Consider the following 23,018-nt stretch of genomic DNA (forward strand, 5'->3'; position numbering starts at 1 on the left):
CTATATAATGTGAGAAGTTAATTGGAGGTGGCATTCCTGAAGAAGACAGGTTCTGCCGAGATGGCAATAGAAGAAATGACATGAAAACCACCCATTAATCACATTATTTCATATGACGTTTGCCTGTTTGTTTCACTCATGTTTTAAAAAATCAAGAAAAATATTCTATCAGTTTGATATATGAGAAAATGTTTTTTCTTTCAGTGGAAATCACTGTGTATCAGGAATGTATAAACAATTGATTATTAAGAACAATTCAAACTTCTGCATGATATGTATGTATGGATAGAGGGATGAATGCAGGATGTATATGATACATGTTCACTTCTCTGTGATGAAATGTATATATTGAACTATATTTAAAGAAAAGATCAAATAAAAAAAATGTTTGTATTTTTCTAAATTTAGAGTGTCAGCTGTTCTCTCTTAGATATGTTTTACAATATGGTTATTTAAATATGTTCTGAAGTTGCCCTAGGAATTTCACTGTGTGTACTCATGCAAGACCATAAAGACATCTAAAAGTAAGACACAAGGCACCTTCTGAAAAACCAGAAGAGCGAACAAGCTAGGAAGTTGAGCACAGACAAGCTAAAGATAATGTTCAAGTGAAAGTTTGCAGAAAAAACAGAAAGATCCACGCCACTAAATGACTGTCATGTGTGTAGGAGTGTTAAACCTGCATCTTGTGTGGTTAGCAGAACGTCAGGATTGGCTTACAGATCCGGCATGAGCACCACAGCAAGCCCCAACATTAAATTAGATTCAAAATATAGTCATGTATCAAGTTGTAAAGAAGTCTTTTGTCACGGATGGTCTCGTCGGAATGACAACAAAAACATAAAATACAAAATGAAGGAAAAAAGCGAACCAAATAAAAAGAGGTTCCTTTAAGACCCATTTTATATATATTTTTTAAAAACATTTCTTTTTAACTTCTTTCTTTTTACATCCAAGTTTTCTATTCTAATTGTAGTAATCCTTGGTTGTGAGTCAGAGCCACGGGCAGGGCAGGTGCTTGATCATCATAGGGCCTGGGCACTCCCTGCACCTCTAATCCATGTGCTTCTAAAGGAAGGTCTTTTATGAATGAACTGGGCAGTACCCACAAACCTCTCAAGTAAACCCCATTTACAGTAATTTTTCATTTTACCCACATTCTTACATACAATGGTACCCACTTCCTTACCACATCTTCATCTGGACAGGCAAGACACGTGAATGGAAATGACTAGTTTCACCTCACGGACACTCACAACTTTGATGGGTTGAGAGTGAATGTCTCACGCAATGTCGTACCAAAAGCACCATGAACCCTAATGCAAGGAAGAAAACAGCCTCCCTAGGCTCTGGTTGGCCATTGTAAGACCCTTATAATTGGAGCTCACTGGGCCCTTCACACCCCTCGGTCCTGGCGCCCCTGTACCTGGTGCAACATTCCTTGGTAGCTAGATCCCTGGTCTGACGTTAGCAAAGTGTCTATGAGCTCAAACTAAGGCATCAGTACTGCAATGCTGAGTCACTATAAGCTTTGTACAAAAGTCGAAGGCATTGGCTTTGTTAGTGTGTCTTAAGGCTGCTATGGAATTCGGCTTCATGTTTAACATGAGGAGCAGACAGCAGTCTGCCTTATCAAGCTGTAGGAATGTTCTGCACCCTGAATTACCCTGTGTAAAAAAGTGTGCTAAGCTCAGTGCTTCTGCCAACTGTCTTGCTCAACCCTTTCAGTGTCTGCTTACCTCTTAACTTCTGGCTTGTCCAGACATGTATACATTACCGCTTGGCTTCAACTTAAGACCCTGTCGCAATAATCTGCACACCCCTTTGGAATCTGTATTATTTGTTGTGCTAAACGTAACGTTACTGGATTCTGGTCTGACCAGATAACTCCTGTTGCTAGTTAACTGTGTGCATGCAACCGAGTCTTCCGCGCCTTCTGCTTGGCATGCCCAGAGTTCATCTTGGTTCCCCACTCAGCTTACTTGCTGTGTACCATTATACTATTTATTTGTTTGCTTGTTGGTTTGTGGTGGGAATAACACTTGTGCGCCACAAAGACAAGCATAGAATCCAATGACAAGAAACCAAGTAATCAATTGTAATATTTATTTTAGAAGTTTCAAAGTTCACAACGGAGGCAGGGTGATTACCAACTTTCAATGGGGAAGAAATGCTGATGTTGTTTTTTTTCAACGCATGTCAGAAAACACTTATAATCCTGGGTAACTATGGAAATATTAACCCAGTGCATTTCAGGCAATAAGTCCTTCTTCAGGGGTAACTGCAATATAAAAACAAAGCTTTAGCGACCATAAATAATTTCATGACCGTAAAACCTTTGAACTGTATAGTCCGTGGAGTAAATACACACCACACATCACTAAAGTTAGACCAGGTAAACTGCTGAATCTGTGCCCAGTATAAACCAAGCCAGTGTCAAGAAATTGAATACAAAATATATGTGTTTATGCCTAAAGTGCAATGTGCCCCATGCACAACTGTGTGCGCAGAGCCAATTATCATGAACCAAGCAAATGCCAAACACAAACTTACAGTGCAACAAGTATAAGATCCAGTGGGGTATCGAAACTTGAGGGCCTCCCCCCTGCAAACCTCCCATCCTCCGTGCCAGTCTAGAGGTCTCAGGCCAGCGACCCGCCATACTGCAGGGGATGCGGGGCGATTGTTACACCACTGTCACCAATCCAGCTGTTATAAGTAACACTGGATGGTGGAGTTAAAGGTTGGGCTTAGTCTCCCTGCAGGCAATCATAGGTGGTGGTCCATTCATTACAGGGTCCCTGCCATCAGTAGGCCGGGGAAGTTTTCCCAATTTTAGGTGTCAGTCTGTCTGTCCGTCTGTCTGTCTGTCTGTCAGGTTCTCTCTCTCTCTGTTAGTCAGTCGGTCTCTATCTCTCTCTTTCTGTAAGTCAGTCTATCTCAGTCAGTCAGTCAGTCCCTCTCTCAGCCAGTCAGTCTCTCGGTCAGTCAGTATTCAGTCTCTACTCTCTCTCCACTCTCTCTCTCCATTCTCTCTCTCAACTCTGTCAACACGGTCTCACTCTCCACTGTCTCTCTCTCTACTCTCTCTCCACTGTCTCCCTCCACTCTCTCTACACTCTCTCTCTCCCTTCGCTCTCTCCACTCTCTCTCCACTCTCTCTCCCTCCACTCTCTCTCTCCACTCTCTCCACTGTCTCTCTCCACCCTCTCTCTCGCTCTCTCCACTGTCTCTCTCCACTCTCTCACATAGTAGTGTGCTTTTCCTATGGGCGTCTGTAGAAATGTTTCGGGGGGGGGGGGGGGCACATTTTTAAATTCATCACCATACCCCTTGCACCCTTCTCCCCTCTGCCCTGCACCCTTCTCGCCCTCCCCCTGCACCCTTTTCCCCCTCCCTCTTGCACCCTTCTACCCCTTCCCCTTGCACCCTTCTCCCCCTCCCTCTTGCACCCTTCTCCCCCTCCCTCTTGCACCCTTCTCCCCTCCGCCTTACACCCTTTTCTACTTTGCACCATTCTCCCCTCTGCCTTGCACCATTCTCCCCTCTGCCTTGCACCATTCTCACCTCTGCCTTGCACCCTTCTCCCCTCTGCCTTGCACCCTTCTCCCCTCTGCCTTGCACCCTTCTCCTCTCTGCCTTGCACCCATCTCCTCTCTGCCTTGCACCCATCTCCTCGCTGCCTTGCACCCATCTCCTCTCTGCCTTGCACCCTTCTCCTTTCTGCCTTGCACCCTTCTCCTTTTCTGCCTTGCACTCTTCTCCCCTCTGCCTTGCACCCTTCTCGGCCACCCTCTTGCACCCTTCTGCCCTCTGCCTTGCACCCTTCTCCCCTCCCCCTTGCACCCTTCACCCCTCTGCCTTGAACCCTTCTCCTCTCTGCCTTGCACCCATCTCCTCTCTACCTTGCACCCATCTCCTCTCTACGGTGCACCCGTCTCCTCTCTGCCTTGCACCCTTCTCCTCTCTACCTTGCACCCTTCTCCTCTCTGCCTTGCACCCTTCTCCTCTCCGCCTTGCACCCTTCTCCTCTCTACCTTGCACCCATCTCCTCTCTGCCTTGCACCCATCTCCTCTCTGCCTTGCACCCTTCTCCTCTGCCTTGCACCCTTCTCCCCTCCCTCTTGCATCCTTCTCCCCTCTGCCTTGCACCCTTCTCCCCTCTGCCTTGCGCCCTTCTCCTCTCTGCCTTACGCCCTTCTTCTCTCTGCCTTGCACCCTTCTCCTCTCTGCCTTGCACCCTCCTTCTCTCTGCCTTGCACCCATCTCCCCTCAACGTGCACCCTTCTCCCCTCCCCCTTGCACCCTTCTCCACTCCCTCTTGCACCCTTCTCCCCTCTGCCTTGAACCCTTCTCCTCTCTGCCTTGAACCCTTCTCCTCTCTACCTTGCACCCTTCTCCTCTCTACCTTGCACCCTTTTCCTCTCTACCTTGCACCCTTCTCCTCTCTGCTTTGCACCCTTCTCCCCTCTGCCTTGCACCAATCTCCTCTCTGCCTTGCACTCTTCTCCCCTCTGCCTTGCACCCTTCTCGGCCACCCCCTTGCACCCTTCTCCCCTCCCCCTTGCACCCTTCTCCCCTCCCTCTTGCACCCTCCTCCCCTCCCCCTTCTCTACCTTTCACCCTTCACCCCTCTGCCTTGCACCCTTCTCCTCTCTGCCTTGCATCCTTCTCCTCTCTTCCTTGCACCCTACTCCCCTCTGCTTTGCACCCTTCTCCCCTCTACCTTGCACCCTTCTCCTCTCTGCCTTGCGCCCTTCTCCCCTCTGCCTTGCATCCTTCTCCCCTCCTCCTTGCACCCTTCTCCCCTCTGCCTTGCACCCTTCTTGCCCTCTGCCTTGCACCCTTCTCCCTTGCACCCTTCTCCCCTCTGCCTTGCACCCTTCTACCCTCTGCCTTGCGCCCTTCTCCCCTCTGCCTTGCGCCCTTCTCCCCTCTGCCTTGCGCCCTTCTCCCCTCTGCCTTGCACCCTTCTCCCCTCTGCCTTGCACCCTTCTCAGCCCACCCTTACCTCCCCCCCCCACACCTGCGGACAACCAAATGGTGCCCTCTAACAAAAATGCTTTCCTGAGGGCACCATTTTGCTGCCTCATCCCTTCTCATATGAGCTGTGCCCTGGAGAATGCTCTCTTTGGGGGCCCCCACTCCCACCGTTGTCAGGGTCCTGAGAAGAGTTCTGTGCTGCCTCTGCTCTCTGGGGCCCCCACGCCATTCTCTTTCCGGTCCTTCAGCGCTCTGACTGAAGAGAAACAATGTATGTTGATACTTTGTTTCTCTTCAGTCAGAGGGAGGGGTCAAGGGGCTCAGAGCAGGCTGCAGACAGCCTGCACCTGCTTTAGAGGGAGAGAGGCTTGCTTTAGCACAGGCCTCTCTCACAGCTGAGGGGCCCCCTTCATTTATTGAAGAGAGTGGGGCTCCCTGCACCGCGGGGCGTTTGTTACGCCCCTGATAAAATCTGTACCCTGTGTCTTATCGATGTTACTGGCAACGTGACTGCTTCATCCAAACGCCACAACAATTCTGCACCAAACGAACTCGCAATTGTTAAACCTATTGCGTACACCACAGCAGAAACTCACCCATTTTAAGCTCTACCGTGAAAATTACACAGTTACCCAGGATTGTACATGTATTCTGACGTGCCGTTGAAGAAAGCCTGGATGGGTATTTCTAAAGCTTTTACAGTTGCTAATCACGCGGCCTCCATTGTGAACTTCTAAAATAAACACGGATTACAATTGATTACTTGGATTCTTGTTGTTGGATTCTATCGACTTGTGTCTTTGTGGCTGTGCAGCTTGATGCTGGGCGAGACGTAGCAACAGTTTAATTTGGGAATTCTATGTCCGTGTTACTGTGACAGAGCACGATTCAAGCCTGCATTCTATCATTTACTTAAGAAATAACACTTGACCAGTTACAAGTGGTTTCAACCGGATCCAACTGAAAACATTTGCAACTGGTCAACTGGAATTTCCATGGTGTATGTTACCCATCATTAAAACAGGATTCTTTGTATTTATCTATTTGACCATTTTCTATCCTCTGCCTAAGTGACTTGGCATAACCCTACTAGCTGAACAGAGGATTGAGTTGGGAGGATCAACAGTTACTGGCAGTTATAGGAAGAATGACCTGTGACATGAGACCATTAAGCCATGTAAATGACAAGAAAGGTTTGTGTACATGTGTCACAGAATAGAACAAGCATTGGCATAGCCAATAGGTCTCGCCTTTGGGACCTTATAAGTGTTTAGCCATGCAACACTTGATGTTGTTGCACCAAGGATATTGTGCTGGATAACTAAACACTTATAAGGTCCAAAGACGAGACCTATTGGCTATGCCAATTTTATTTATTTATTTATTTAATTTGTATAGCGCGCTATAACCACCGGGGGCTTGTTTCAGATTATACCAGAGATCGTATTTGCCAACACATGGTCTTTTTTGACAAGAAAATGTGCTAGGTGGCAAAAAGCACTAGACCGTGTGGCACTGGTTCATTATTTTACAAAATGACGTTTTGCATTCTGAAACTTGTATTCTCATTTTAACATTATTAGCACGCGCCAAAAATTACAGCAAGCAAAGTCTTGTAAACCAATTTTAATAGAGCCGACATTAGGTAGGACTCCTAACATGGGGCCACTTGGCTTCTATGATGAGGAGAATACCATCATTTTACGTGTACTGTTGCACACAAAACAAGCATTGGCAAAGGTCGCTTAAAGTATAGCTTTGTCTTTGCCAATGCTTGTTTGTTTCCGTAGTTGAAGCACGCACACACATTACACACTGACAGACATACAGACACATACACAGACACACAAACAAGCGAGGCACACATGCATTGAATTACACATATACGTATAGATATATACTTGCAAACATACAATGTCACACGAAGAAACAGTGGCGCGCGCACACACACGGGGAAGAGTATGTAACATTTACTGCACCTGACCCTGAGCCCGCCCGGACCTTCAATTATTAATTATTGGGGGCCTTCATTTCTGGTCTTTAATGTACCCCACTCACCCCTGCAGGACCTGAGCACCCCGCACTAGGAGTGGGGGGATAGGGGAGGGATGAAAATAAAAAAGGACCTCCCTCCTCCCCCCGAGCTAAGACAAAAAATAATGAAAGCTGTAGTCGGTGATGAAACGAAACGCTCCCGGAATAAAACATGTCCTGAAATATACAATAAAACTGTCTGTTTACCACCGCAGTCTGGGGGCGCGGAGGGGGAGTGGGGAGGGGGAGGGTTGCTCCGCTTCATGGCGCCCCCGCCTCAGGCCCTCCCCTTGCTGATGGCGCTGGGGGGGCAGTAGGAGTCATTAATTGAATTTGAATGAAGCCCGAAAAAGGGCTCTAACGGGAAGAGACCGTCCTGTTTAATAGACAGGTGGAGAAATGTCGGTCTCTGTGAGACAGAGTTTGTACAGGCCTGGAAGAGAGGGGTGGAGGGAGAGAAAGAAGCGGAGGAGGAAGAGACAGACAGACATGGCAAAGAGCAACATTGAACCCACATAGGGGGGCAGCGGGAGGAAGAGGCTGGCGTTGAAAGACGTTGACTCTTGGACAGGAAATTGGGAAGATAGGACAAAAGTAGAGAGGGAGAGAAAAGGAAAAGACCGAAAAAAGAAGGGAGAAAAAGACATGCAGATGAGACAGAGAAATACACTGTCGCAGATAAACCGAGGAAAGAGACAGCAAAGAGAGATTCTGAAAAAGGGACCGATAGAGTGATTAATTCAGTCGATAAGAGGGAGACAAGAGTTGGGGAAGATGAGGGAAGAGAGGCAGAGATAAGGGCTAGAGAGAAACAAGCATTGGCCGCGCGGTGCGGGAAACTTGTAGTAATGTATAAAAAATTTAAAAACACGCTAGTGATGCGTGCGTGCCACTGGAGCACTTTGAAAACCCCGATACAAAATGTCTCAGAGCAGCGCATGCGCTGGCTCAGCGAGACCTAAAAAGGTGCAAACAATGGTGACAGGGAGACTCGTCAGAAGAAATATGGTAGGCCTGGCACAAACTGCATACCTTTGAACACCACAGGGGCATTTCAGTGCCACACCACATTGGAGGCATTCGGATGATAATCTACAATGTGGAGCATAGAGCCAGAACAGAAGATACTGTTATGTGGCCCTTAGGGTCATTCTTGACATTGCTAAGTTAGCATGAGCTCCTTGCTCTTATGATGCTGCTTAAGCGCACGTTACTACATGACTTTATTTTGCAAGACTCGGTCTGCTTTCTGCGTTCTTTGCTGTTCCTGGAGTTTAGTCTGAACATGATGTGCAAGGTTGAAAAACATGCTCCTTTCTATTCTGTTCTGGTCAGTCCCTATTACCTAGTCAAAACATGCTACACACAGCTGCACTGCTAGAAGCTCGTGCATTGATATTGCGGAGTTGCATGTTGTTCACACACACTTGGAGGGAAACCTTTCCTTCGAGAAGAGCTATGCTATTCTTAAGATGTAAAGCTACCATCTAGGCTTGAAGGTATGGGGCCTGCTGACATAGCCCAGAGATCTTCCTTTATATAATAAACCTCAACTTACCAAGGGGAGGGTGGTTAGGCCTTATAGTCCTTTTTCCACTGTCTATATATAATGACTTCCCCTTTCATATTCTATGGTATTGTATCAATGCTGTGCACACACAAGGGGGGTGTACAGAGTATACAACACAAACACAATCAAAGTAATCCCCAATCAGGCACAACGCTCTGTTTGGAAAAACTGCCCTCACTCACATACCAAGGTATGTGTCATGCTTCATCATAGGGTCTGCTTACAATACGCCCCGGTGTAGCCACACTCAGGGCGGAGCATGAGGGAGGGGGAAAAAATAATAAAATCCACTAAACAAGACGTATTGGCACATTGCTCATCCAGTATATGTTCTACGCATGATTACTACTTTCTGTAGGAGGCATGAGAATAATGGAGAAACCGAAAGAGAGTGATAGTAATAAGTGGGTGTATCTATCCCCTCTTTTTGTGCTCCTGCAGTGAATGTATTCCCGCACTACAGGGATCAGTCTCCACACATAACTCAGGAAGGGTAGGGATCTGGTGGACCTGCCCCGGCCTTTGGGATCCATCGTCCGAACTACGGGAGGATCGAGAGTGGCACTGATTGAGACGGTCCTGAAGAAGACCGGAGTGACCCTTAGAGGCACATATAAAGCGATCGAAACATGTTGACGTTAGCAGTGGTAGGAGGGAAGCCTTGAGATACCTAATTTTCTCCTTAAGGCATTTCCCATCCGTTTCTTACTTTTAATCCTCATAGGGGTACCAAGGGAAGTTTAATAAAGGTACTTGTTTGGTTGGCACCCTTAATCAGTTTTATCATCTCCCTTAAACTGCACTTTTTTGTCGCACTTTCAGTTTTGGTCACTTGGTGTTTACACGGTTCTCACCTCAATACATGTTATGTGTTGTTTACGTTGACATATTCTGGTTGTACATCTTGTTTAGTGGATTTTATTATTTTTTTTCCCCTCCCTCATGCTCCGCCCTGAGTGTGGCTACACCGGGGCGTATTGTAAGCAGGCCCTATGATGAAGCATGTCACATACCTTGGTATGTGAGTGAGGGCAGTTTTTCCAAACAGAGCGTTGTGCCTGATTGGGGATTACTTTGATTGTGTTTGTGTTGTATACTCTGTACACCCCCCTTGTGTGTGCACTTGAGTTCCTTGGGGGTCTGGGGTGGTAGAGTCTAAAACTTTTTGACCCTCTTCCCTCTATCGTGCTGAATATTTTATCAATGCTAACTGTGCTAGGTTTATGCATTTTGCTGCTTTATAGAGCATGATAGTTAAAATAAACATTTTGAACTATACAGTAATTCAGACTATCCTTATTGAGGACAAGTACGAGTGAGTGAGCGAAAGGGTATGTCTTGCTACCTCGATTCCTGAGAGAGTCGGGAGTGTTGTGTTCTGGGTTGTCTAAGCATTTGCAGCTTCGTGATTTTGTCAGAGAATGAATGTAACACTATAACCAGTTGGTCCTGGGATTTTGGGCACTAAAGTGGTAGGAATGTACAACCCCTATACACCGAGGTCCTGTTTTCCTGCGCATAGTCTGTGCATGTCCAGAATCCCCACAACAATATAGAAGAGACCCTTTCATCAAGTGTCTTACAGCAAACTATTTTCTATGAATCACTTAAAGAAGAAATGTGTTCTGAGTCAATAAAGTAGGGCTGAATCCATGTTAGTCTTTCAGGTACTTGCAGAAAGAATGGATCTCGTACACTATCTGCCGTTGCCATGAATCACTGGGATGAGACGCAGATCTAGTGGATCTAAATTGGAATCCCCAGATTTAAATTCTACATGTACGAGAAATCCTAAGAAAGCTTCATGATTTGTCACGGGTGCCAAACAACAAAGATTCATTCAGGAAAATTTCAACACTAGTGTGAGAGACAGCACGACCGACGGGTGATGTTCTGGCTGCTTCGTTTGTCTCAGCGATATTTGTGAATAGATAAACAATATCAAAAAGAACTCAACATTGTAGACGAATGATGGGAGAGGTTTTCTTCTTCCAAAATAGGTCCTCAACTTCTTTTGAAAAGCATTCTCTTAAGAACAGTTAGATGTCTTGAGTATTGAGCCAGAAAAATAGATCCTGCATTACTTTTCCAGTCCCAGACCAGTCTTAAGAGATAAATAGGCTGCAGCAAAAGCTTATTAAACCTTTTCATCTACATATGAATTCCGAATAAGATGATTGAGTGGAAAGTAGTCTGAAGAACGGGTTTCAATATAACACCGAACCAGATATCCGCTTCTCTCTGCCTTATCAACCGAGTGGTTCAGTCTTCTAGTTTAAGACTTCAGTTATATAGAACTGTTTGTCAACTGTATTATACTCCACAAAGAATTTCCGGTTGGTCATCAAGTAATCTACTCAATGATCGTTCTAAATGCCCTAAGTGCAACCTCGTGGCAGCGGATTTGGAACACATGCTTTACTCTTGTCCCGCATTATGTGAGTTCTGGAAAGGAATAGAAGGTATTCTTAATCATAAACAGATTATTCTCCCTCCTCTTTTAGTTCAAATGGTGTTGTTAAACGTACTGGAACTAAATAGCCCACATAAGGATTTAAATACTATTCTAAATGCTTGTGCAAGATTGATTATTGCTAGGGCCTGGATCTCTCCGAAACCTCCGCATGTTATGGAGTGGTGGTTGCTAGTCAATTAAATTTTTACGATGGAACAAGCACTAGCCAAAGTAAGGGGCTTCCGTTCTATGAGGAAACAGGAGAGAATTTGGGGAATGTTTATGTAAACTGCGATTATAGACTCTTTTTTGTTTTAGTTTTGTTAAGACTATAACATCAATGCACCTAGGATATATTTTTAATTTTATATGAATTTCTTGTTACAAAATTATACCTCTGTATTAATAATCTACATTGGATTGTCTTATTGTATGTTTAAAATAAATGACTTGTTTTTTTGTCCGTTTCTCGCAATGTTAATAAAAATGTTTAAAAAAAAGAAAAGTAGTCTGAAATGTATTTGCACAACTGAACTCGAGCGGAAATAGGCCATTTCAAAAAGTAAATATTTGGAGACAATTAGATGATTTTCAACAGGAGAGAAAGTACAGCTTCTTTAGGTGTTATACCTGATTTTGGCAAAAGACCCAGCTGGTGCTTCAGTAATCTTTACATAGTCTTACCAAAGACGATAAAGTTATATCCTTATAAGTGTTTAGCCATGCAACAGTTGATTTTGTTGCATAACTAAATACTTATAAGGTCCCAAAAGCGAGACCTATTGGCTAGGTCAATGCTTGTTCTAATACCCTTTTATGCAGCATACCTCAGAGGGGGGCTCAGAGAGAAGTTCTCTCCGTTTGCACAGTCTTACACATTGAGTACATTTGAGTACTAAATATGGTGAAACAGACTTTAGATCTACACATCTGAAGCCAATAAGCGCAATGTAAATTACGTCCATCCATTTCATGATGTGTCTTTTTGCCATGTCCCTGACAGATGAGGATTCTGATATGTATCAAACTGACTTCAATGCAACAGAAAACTCCAATGGCAACAAGGTGCAGCTTTATGTGAGTGTGTGAAAGGTGTGCATTTCCTATGCTGAGCATTATCTTCCTGATTGAGACGATAGGCACACTGAAAATATTTAGTGCCACGAGACATAGGCGCACTCGTTCAAGTTTTAAAATATTTCTAAGGGACACTAAGAATTGCCTTATAAACCTTGCAGTATTTAAACCAAATTCTTTACTATTTTTTTTTCTTTAAATGTCCCATTTGGAAATCTATTTTTCAAAATGTGTAAGGTGAGAACACCTATGTCTGGACCTTATGATAATGCAGCTTGCTTGTTTCACACACTTCAAATGTCAAACTAATTTCCATCTTTTACGCCTCACCACTTTCAAAAGTCACCAGCTGCCACTCACACCTATAGCTCCAGCGCCACTTTTTCTATGTAGCTCGAGGCGAAAAACAGCAAGTCAGTGCTTTGTTTACCTGTTGCTGCAGTCTACTTTCTCTGAGACACCTCCCTGCCATAGCAGGCCTCCAACAGATGCCCTGGTGCCCTTCTCTTAATAGGGCTTGGGCCTGCAGATGTCACGAACTCTCAAAATAAATACTGCTTTCTTGCCAAACCACCCCTGGCCAGGCGAAAGACATACACGTTATACAGGCGGAAGAGAAAACATGTCACAACCCAGTAATAGGTGGAAAGTGATAAATATGTGGTAGAAATGAGGTTGGATCAGCCTTCATTTGACCTGAACGCTCATCGCACAAGCTCGGCACATCCTCCATATGTTTACCTCCGACCTCAAAAGTGGAAACAGAAAAAATGACAGGACCCTAGGTAAATCACTCTGACCCCCTGCACGGTGGCGCCATTATCTTGCCTAAATGGAACATGTCCAGAACAGAATGTGGCACACTTTTAATGATGCACTGTATAGCACAGCGCCTCGAGGCACTGCGGTTTGTGGAGTTGCACTATACAAATGTCCTCATCCCTCCCCCCATGATTATGACCGGGAGAACGTATATAGAATATCCCTAAACAAGAAACTATGGGGCTTATTTACAAGCCCCTTGCGTGGTGCAAGGGGCTTGTAAATAAGCCCCTAGGTTTCCCTCCTGTAACTTTGGTGGATTTTCTTCAGTGACGCTTCTTTCTAACCCTCACTAAAGCAGCACTCGTGTTTTTGTTTCTTAAACTGAATGCCAATTAAGCCTGTTTAGCATGCTTGCTGTGGGAATTATGGTTCTATACAATGAGTTATTTAAGAGACTATAGCTTTGCTTTCTGCAGAGGGGAGAACCCGTGCGCCGCCGCACGAACAAACAACATGCAATCAAGTGTACTGTTAGCAAAAGTTGCATTTACAGGACAGGAATATTTACCCTATGACGTTTGAATAACCAGCACAGCCTCTCCCCTACCTTCTCCACCGCCGAGGAACGACTGCAAAAATGCAAAAAAAAAAAAATAGCCGGAAACGGGATAATAAATCCCGCCCCTCCCGGACTGGTGACCTGACTCATGGTTGCCATGGCGATATTTTAGAAAATACGCTTGCGACACCGTAAGTCACGTCACCCAGTCCTCGAGAGGCGGGATCACAGCCGGACAAATCATCCGAACACAGGCTTTGTCCAGTGGCAGGCCTCCGTTTGGCGAGGCCGGCCAATGGAAGAAGGAGCGTGGTTTCATGCCCCTTCTTGCTAACAAGAACTCTCGCATGCGACAGCGCATATGCTGCAACGCAGGCTTCGACCTAACACGTGCAAAATATATAAATGATGTGCAGTTTGCATAGAAACTGATTTTGACCATACTTGCTGTGGGGATTTGAGAGCCTTAAAGAGAAAAACATCTGCCTTTTCATGAGACACTGCTGTTAGGTTTGTGAAGTATAAACAATGGATAATCATGCATTTTATAAATCAACTGACTCCACAAGAAATAACAAGCAAATACTTCCTAGGTCGGAACAGTGAAACCACCAGTTATGAAGACTGGATTAAAATTGTGAAACTTATTTCGTATAGACAACCATAATCACATAAATTAGAAAACATTTCTTCCATGCTCGGCCAAAATAGTAATTGTAAGATTAAAAAGGTTATAATGAATCCGCCTGGTTTCCCATTTACACAAGTACAATAGAAAAATATATGTAGTATTTGCCTTTCTTTGGATTTAGAATAGTAAAATAACATGAGCTAAGCCAGGTGTCTGCACTCAAGTGCGATAGAAACTGAAAATATAGTTTTTGGATGTGGCCCCATATACCAGCATAATTATCAGCGAATGGACATAGCTGGGCTTCACTGGCTTCTTGATTCGACAAAGCAACTTTCTTAGGACAAAAAAGTTGGTATTCCTTTCATGATCTTCATTGCAGCAATTGATGAAAGTGTCTCCATATACCTCCTTGAAAAAATAGAAAAATTATCTAAACAGGCATTACTAGTGACTTCATTATTATAGAAAAAGAAAATAAAGAATAAAACAATCAGGAGTAATGAACAACTTTCTTAAGACAAAGAAACACTATTCCTTTTATGATCTTCATTATAGTGATTAATATGAAAGTGTGTCTCCATCCACCTTCTTGAACAAGTAGAAAAATATTCTGAAAAGGCATGTGGTGACTTTAATGAGTGAAAAGAAAATATAGAAATAATCTGAGGTAAATATGGAATACTCACAAACAATTTGTTTACAAAAATAAATACATTAAAACTGCTTTTAATAGAATGGAAACTGACTTAGAAAACATGCATGCATGGTTCTCTAAAGTATATTAAAAAATGAAAACGCAGCATATTTCATACATATAAATGATACTACAAAACTAATAATTTTCAAATTAATTTAAAACATTAGTACCCGTTTCTTGTCCCAGTTATTGGGTAAAATAGGTTGAATCCCAGATAATGACCACATTTGTGAATGAAATAATGGGACATGCCCATCTTGAGACCATAGCTTATAAAGTAGGAGAATGTTTATTAAATATTTTGATGAACAGCGGTAGTATCTTATAAAGGAGCAAGTACTGAACAATACATATGGTAAAACATGTTTTTCATAAAGTACATTGCAGGATTTATGGACAAAAGGTAATGCTGGAAAAAGTACAACATTGGGATATGCATGCCACTATTGTCCCATCCGGCCCCTAAAAGACAAATTCAGCAATGATCTGGATAGTTGGAGTTCTAAACAGAGCATGCTGTACAACACTCATTGGTTAACTCCGTATGTAAAGTAATTAAATCTTTAAGTAGAAGAGAATGCTTTACATAAATTGTAATCCGAAGCATTATGTACACTCACAAAACAGAAAATGTCTTTGTATATTTCAAAATATCATCAACATGCGTGTTGAACATCAAAAAGCAGAAAAAAATGAATTTGTAGATGCCCCCACATTGTTTGAACACACAATCCAAAGAAAAGGAAGTGAATTCAGATATACAAAAGGCAAAATTTGCTGAAATTATACTTAATTACAATAGACATACTTCACTATTAAGCTTCAATAATGCGCCTGTCCTTGTTGGTCAGTCCCAATTAAAAATAAGTTCTTACACAAATGCTCCATCTAACGCTCAGTGCACAATAAAAGTGATGCACAGTAGCACTGGATTGCCCTTTGGATAAATCAAAACGTGGAAACCAGGTTACACATGCTTCACACTAAGTTTCAGGCAACTATTCAACAGCATATTCACCAACAAGTGCAGGAATAACATTAGCACCAGTCGGTAGAAGCAAAATCTTGCACTGGTAAGTCTATGAAAAATGAGCAATGTTATATTCTGAATTTTATTTTGTAGTATATTTTAATTTGTGGCTCACTTGCAATTTCACATTTCGCAATTTTTGTTCCAAAAGCAAAAGTAAAAACATGGTTAAAACAAAAAAGCTCAGTAGAACATCATCTACAAATGCTGTTTATCAAGTTACAATTACTTATCCTCAGACCAACTATGAATGTCTGTATGCCCATTTTCATGCCATAGGCAACACTGTAAAGTAAGAGTGTACCAGAATTGTTATAAATGGGAACTTCACTCCTTATTGCACAGTTATATATTTTTTTCTTTAAATCTTTTTATTGTCATTTACAATTTTAACTGTGCAGTACAGTGATAGATCAACAACACCCTATACTGGGGAATAATACAATAGCGAATCAAGTGCTGAGGACACAGATACGATAGCAGGTGAGCAATGTGTCCAGCATGAAGTAATAAGGGTATCAGTAACATGAAGACATCTGGGAGGGCGCACTAATGTATGTACTGTCATCCTGCTGTGTATTACAGCGCCGGTCTATGTGTGGTGTGATCTCTGAACAGTGGGCACAACATAAAGAGGACAAAATTATTTAACTGAGAGAAAGGGGGTAACCGCCCGTGACCTGAGGATGTTCCTTATTGCACAGTTATTAGGTTGGGCATTAGCCAAGAACTTTTGATTTCACTACTATTATGTGTAAAGTATACTTACTTATTTATACAGGTTTTCGGCCAGCCCTCTTCATCTACTGGTCTGAGTCTGTCATTAAAATTGTTCTTCCATCCACCATAACATACAGCATGAGGTAATGGGTAAGCCCACTTCAGCCACTATCTAATTTCACTTAGAGTAATCACATTCCTCCCTGGCACAAGGAGCACATCCACACACAAAGTAGTTCTCCCATGTCACAAAAACTGCTATGCCAATATTTTCTTTTGGCGACCAAACAATATTTTTTATTTTAGCCTAGGTATCTGGCCAAAAGACTCTCCTCTTCATTCAAGGTAAGGCTCAAGAAGCAAGGCTCACACACACAAGGCAGCTGTGTGAACCCTCCCCCTCCCCCCACCCGAGGGCCAAATTGGTTGTCACCAGCATCCTCAAGACCAAGCTTAGAGCCCCAACTCATGCAACGGAAACAAGTTGGATCTTACAATCCGTTCTCATTTGGTTGGAAATTATCATATAAGCTCTTCCTCTGCAGACTAAATCTGGGCTGTGTGTTTGCACCCCTTTTATTTAATCTCTATACTGCCGACATGAGAGTAGCGCTTAAACACGCTAACCACAGTCCTCAGAAGACTGGGAGTACCAAGAATCCTTTAATGTAAATATGCCAACGATATCATTTTTCTCGACCACTCGAGAATCGTTCTCCAGAGAGCTTTCAATGCACTACACTACTACAACTTGGCTAAGAAAATGGTAGAAAATGGTTCTAAGACCAAAACACTCACCTTTGGCCACCCACTCAAAAATACAACCTATAGGTGGAACCTAGAGGAGATACAAATAGAAAAATCTGATTCCTACAACTATGTGGGTGTGTGGTTCACCACTGAAGGTGGACATAGTAAGCAACTGAGACATGCCATTGCAAAAGCTGAAGCAGTCATCATCACTCTGAATAAAATAAATAATTATTTGTATAGCCCATCCACTGTTCCAATAAGACCGGTCCTGGCAGCCACTCTGCTCCCAATGATTACATATGGACACGAGGCTTACCTGGGTCAGCTAGTACGCATCTTGGACAAATACCAGTTCAAGGCATATAAAGTCTTTAAAAAGAACAATTGACGGACAGAATGAAGAACAATGTCATACGTTCAGCCTAGTACAGAGATCTGGGTTAAAATCAATTTTTTTTTGCTCTTCATGCCATTCCAATTTGAACCCAGCCATATGGAAATCAGTCTTGACCCTGCGCCCAAAGAGAACAGTCCAGCCCAAACTGCCGGGCCAGGTCCTCTCTAGCCTGGAAACTAGCATCCTAGAACCGGTTTCAGGGTTTCACCCCTCAACAGCCAGGATAGCTTGACTCCAGTGGCATGGAGAGTACGGGACCCAGGTGGATACCCGTCCCACCTGGGGTGACAAATGCAAAAAGAAAAATTGATAGGCAGAATGCAGAACATTGTCATACTTTCACCCCAGTACAGATATGTGGGCCTAAATCCATCGTTATTTTGCTCCTCATGCCATTTTAGTTCGAACCCAGCCATATGCAAATCAGTCTTGATCCTGCGCCTAATAGCTTTACTCTGTATTTATGAAACTGCCTGATAAGGCTGGAATTTGGTCTGGTGGCTCAGATGTGGGCAAGCATGGCATCATTTGTAAGCTACTACCACAAGATAAATCAAGGTGTTGCCCAACACAATGATAGCAGCTATCCAGTCCATTTTCAGCCACAGTGAGAACCCGTGGTCACAAAACTCACAACTTGCAATTGATACCTTCTAAATTGATCAAAAGGTTTTAAACGGCCCGCAGCTCGTGTGCCATGCTCAAATATGCCCTGAAAAAATAATCTAGAAGATTACCCAAGGGAAATGATATGAAAACATTTAGAAACTCAAGAGCTCTGCGAGCCATGGAGCGGTTGTATTCTAGTGCACAATTAGATTTCCTCGGCCACACTACTATTTGTCAAGTGCACTACGGAATGGCTGCTCAAGACAAATCCTTTTTGCCAGGCTAATGGGCCTAGAAAAAAAAAGGATTTTAGACCAAGATTACATACTCCCAAGGCAAGACAAAACTGCAGTCTTTGCCACTATAAAATCAGATCTTTTATCTATCTACTTTGTGGTGACCCTGTACGTCTTACACTGTGCCACAGACTGTTAAAACCACTGTTTTCCGCTCATGGCACCCGAACTTGCAACAAGCATTACATTTGGTGTTCAGCATGACAGAGCCAGTAGACTTCGCTAAATTCGGAAAATACACGAAAATCATGAATCTTAGATTAGAGGACGCTATCCCCTAAAGAATGGGCCGGATCGCTTTGTCTGGGATACCTGGTCTTCATATTATGAACTGCTTTTAGTGACTAAAAACTTGCGGATTCATGTTGTCTTGCTGCTTGTTTTCTTTTAAAGACATTGATAAGCCCTGGTCTATTTCTTGAATGCAGCTATTACACTTTGATCTTAGCTCCCCACCCAGTACTCCCAGTACTTATTATACAAAATGAGTTTTTCTCTTTTAACTGACCTTTTACGGTTTTATGGAGTTTATGCATAATGTTTTATCTACTTTATATTTCTTTTGATTGAACATACAATAAAGATTACTTGACTGACATATCAGGTTATTGTAGTAATAACTTGGTGTTAATCACCTTAAATAATGTACCCTTACTCAATCCCTACTGCAACCTTAAATCTAGCTCTACGCTGTAGTAGACATGTAAGCATTTATAATTGATCAGCTTTAATGTATTTTCATTATATAGAAAATGTTACTTAATTTTCTTGCCCCTAACCCTTCAATGTCTCTTTTCAATAAAATGTGTAATTATTCTCATATTAAATCAATTAAGGAGACTACCCTAATGCTAATGTTAATTACAATTATTTTTTAAATTAAATGCAAGTTATTTTCTTTGTATCAAATATGGTATCCTTATCCTAGCCCTAATGCTAATTCTAGCAATAGGCAATGTTTAGCATTTAATGTGATCAATACAATGAAAAATGTAATCAATAAAATAGAGACAAACATTAATTTAAATCTAATAACCCAAACCTTAATCCCTACTCTCAAACAAGGGTATTTAAAAAGATATACTATTTCAAGTGCATTTAAATGATATTTAATTGCATGAAATTAAATTAAAATAACGTAGCAACAAATACGTCATTAATTTAAAACTGACATGGTAATGGTGTATAATATTATGGAAAATTACTTAATGTGTTGTAGAGGAAATTTTGCCAAGGTAATGTTTGGGAGGTAATGGTATTCTGTTATCATCAATATTTTGGTCCTGACAGCACATCCAGTGCGAAGCTCTGCATAAATCACCCAATGAGATAGTGGCATCGACCATAATGAACATTTTCTTACATTTGCACAAAATGCACATCTTGCAGCAATGTAACACTACACTAGGCTCACAATACACAATGTTTACACTGCCTACTGCCCATTTACTACTATCCCGAAAGTGCTTTTATAAGAATTACATATACAGACACATTACCGGTCTGATAACAAATGCATTGGAGATCACAAAAAATAACCATTTCAAGATTTACATTTGCAAACAAATGTGCAAAACTCCACCATATTATAAACATTAGAAAACTAGCACCATCCAAGGAATGTTAAGATGAATTCCTGTTGGCAAAAAGCACTTGAATGTGCTAAACGTCTGAAAAAATACAACAATTCATTAAAACAGGTCTTTCAGAATAAAGCTTCTGATAATGGGATGGGAACCGTTACATAAATGTGTAGTAGGGGTAGTTACGTACTAAAAAAAAGCATGGAGAAAATCTTCATCATTTGGCTCCTGTGATTTTCTTGCAGGGGATTTGCTGGTGTGAAAACACTTGCAGGAGAGCACCCCCTGTGTCTTATAAAATGAGTTAAGATTCAAAGGTGGGACAGCCGAACAACATGGTTAGATCTTAAAATAGCATATAAGTCAGGACACAAGTGGCTTAAAAATTCAGATTTGAATATGTTCACCCTAAAATATAGTCCTTAGGTTTAAAACTAAGTTCTATTCATCGTAGTCTATCGTAATCTTGGTAATGGTGTCGGGGTTTGATTTGTCGTTGTTGCCCCTTGCATGGACTGAATTCAAATGTTTTTTCAGAGCAGATTTATGCTTGAAATCCATGTCACAGCAATTACACTTATAAGGCCTGTCTCCGCTGTGAATGTTCATGTGGTCCTGCAGGGTGCTTTTGGCAGTGAAAGTCTTCATGCATACCGTACACTGGAAGGGTCGGATCCCCATGTGCCCACGGATGTGCCGGTTGAGATTTTTCTTCTGGGTAAATGTCTTGCCACACTCCAAGCAGAGAAATAGTTTATGCATCTTTAAATGCCGGATATAGTTCTCAAGGCTCAAAAAACCCCGAGGACACTTAGGGCACTGGTGCCGCCATTGACCAGGGCCTTCTTCCATGCACTGCAAGCCATGGAACATGCTTGCATTGGGCCCACTCTCCTGGTTTCCTTGAGAAAAGACCTGGAATGGGCCTACTGCTATTTCAGGCAATCGGCTCTCCACCGTAGAATTGATAAAAGAGTGCTGCGTTTCTGCATAATACAAGTTTGAATTAGATGAGTTGCACTGTTGTGAAAAACGACCTCTATCGGAAGCATCTGCATTGTTAGCCGTGGATCCCATTTGAAACACACAAATCTCACTATTCTTATAATCCACTTCAACTGTAGGTACTTCAGAATCTTTTATTTCACACTTGTCAGAACATGGACTTTTAACAACAGTTTGCGGACAATCTTCTGTGCCCGGTTCCATATCAATTTTTGCATCAACTGGACTATCCTCTGAAATCTCAATTATCTCACAATCTTTCTCCAAGCAGTGGTCCCCATTATCAGGTTTGTCAGAAGATTCACATTTGTCACTGCTGTGAGAGCTGTTCAATGGTGGTTTTTCATTGTCAAAATATCTTGACAGCGCTTCAGTGCATTTCTCTACAATATGGACCATTTGGAGGTAACTTGCTGCCGTGAGATATTTCAGAAGTTCCTTTCTCCTGACCTCTAGAACACCAGTGTAACAGGACAAAAGCAGTTTTCGTCCAATCTCAGCACTCTGTAAAATAGATATTCTCATTTGCTTTGATTGGTTGAGCAAAAACTGATCCCTCATGAATGTAGAGCAAGCAGCAAAAACCACCTTGTGCCCATGAAATTCTGCATCGTTTATATGGATTGACACATCGCAAAACAAGTTCTGTTCACGAAGAAGATTCATCTTGTGCAACACACCATTCCCCTGCTGTTCAAATCGGAAGTGTAAGATATCCAAATCGGAGGCCATATTGTATACCCTGTTACAAGAAAAAAGGAGAAACATCAGAAAAAAGATCTACAGGCAGATGATGATGTTACACACCCTCTTTCTTTCCTTGCAGGACCATTACAAAATTTATTATGAAGGGAACTCATGCCAATCACGCATAACTGTGCAATGCCCTTTTTTAACTCTTTGTGTATTGAATATATTGCATAGAGAGGACATTTATCAACACATTTGTATCAGAACAGCTAGAGAGGTATACATAGTTGTTATGAAAGGGGTCAATAATGGTCCCACTTGTTCCATCCTCTTCCCCTTCCAAATCTATCTCCCCTAAGTTCTCATCTGCATTGGTTAAGGTATACATGTATTTCTCTGTTGATTTAGCCACTTGTTACAACCAGGTCCACAAAGTGTCACTATTAGTATTAACACACAAAATAGGTTGATTTTGCCATCAAAAGTTGCTTTCAGTCATCAATATGAGAATAGGTGAAGAGTCTTCAAGTATGATGGATAGGATTAGTGTAGGAGTGCCCAGTGAAAGATAGGAGAGCAGAGAGCTCCACACAATTTTGAACAAATCGCACAGAACCTGGGTTAGCCTTTCCATTGTCATCCCATTCCAGTCTAAGGACTCACAGTGCATTCAAGGGTGGTGTTTTCCTTGTCTTTTAGAAAGCCAAGAAGAGTTCTGCTGCGCCCACACAGCTCCACAAGAGTGTACTATCCGACTTAGATTAGTATTAAAAAAGGCGTGATTGTAAGCCTAAGAGTACAAAAGTAAAATGATCTGGAATAGGCTTGCCCAGTATCTCCGTCATAGCTGCTAAGATTTCTTCCCAGAAGGGTCAGCTAAAGAGGACGTTCTAACATATATGATGAATATCTTTTAATAGTCCGCAGAGGTTTTTTTGTAAGGGCTGTGGGAAAATTCATTCCTGTCCCCCAAGAGTTCCTAGAAACATCTTGTAGTCCCAGAGTTTTTATGGTTCCACTTAATGTTTTAAAAAAAGGAGGTGGGGTGTGTGCCTTCTACATCTATTCATCAAAGTTTTCCACACTAGACTAAAGTATCCAAAGAGATTCAGATCACCTTTTGCTAAACCTGGAAAGATATCCAAGAAGTTCTGTTAGAAT

General features: G+C 42.4%; 1 protein-coding gene across 1 annotated transcript in view; it reads right to left on the bottom strand.

Moving 5' to 3' along the window:
* Positions 1-15,047: 15,047 nt before the first annotated feature.
* The window catches only part of ZBTB6 (zinc finger and BTB domain containing 6), a 47,377-nt gene continuing 39,406 nt past the window's right edge, over positions 15,048-23,018 (bottom strand). Inside the window, exon 2 of the mRNA XM_078641968.1 lies at positions 15,048-21,909. Within this exon, the coding sequence (XP_078498094.1) occupies positions 20,604-21,899 (1,296 nt within the window). The 5' untranslated portion in view covers positions 21,900-21,909 and the 3' untranslated portion in view covers positions 15,048-20,603. The remainder of the gene's footprint in view (positions 21,910-23,018) is intronic.

Source organism: Lissotriton helveticus, chromosome 5_1 (assembly GCF_964261635.1).
Source record: "Lissotriton helveticus chromosome 5_1, aLisHel1.1, whole genome shotgun sequence".
Taxonomy (NCBI): domain Eukaryota; kingdom Metazoa; phylum Chordata; class Amphibia; order Caudata; family Salamandridae; genus Lissotriton; species Lissotriton helveticus.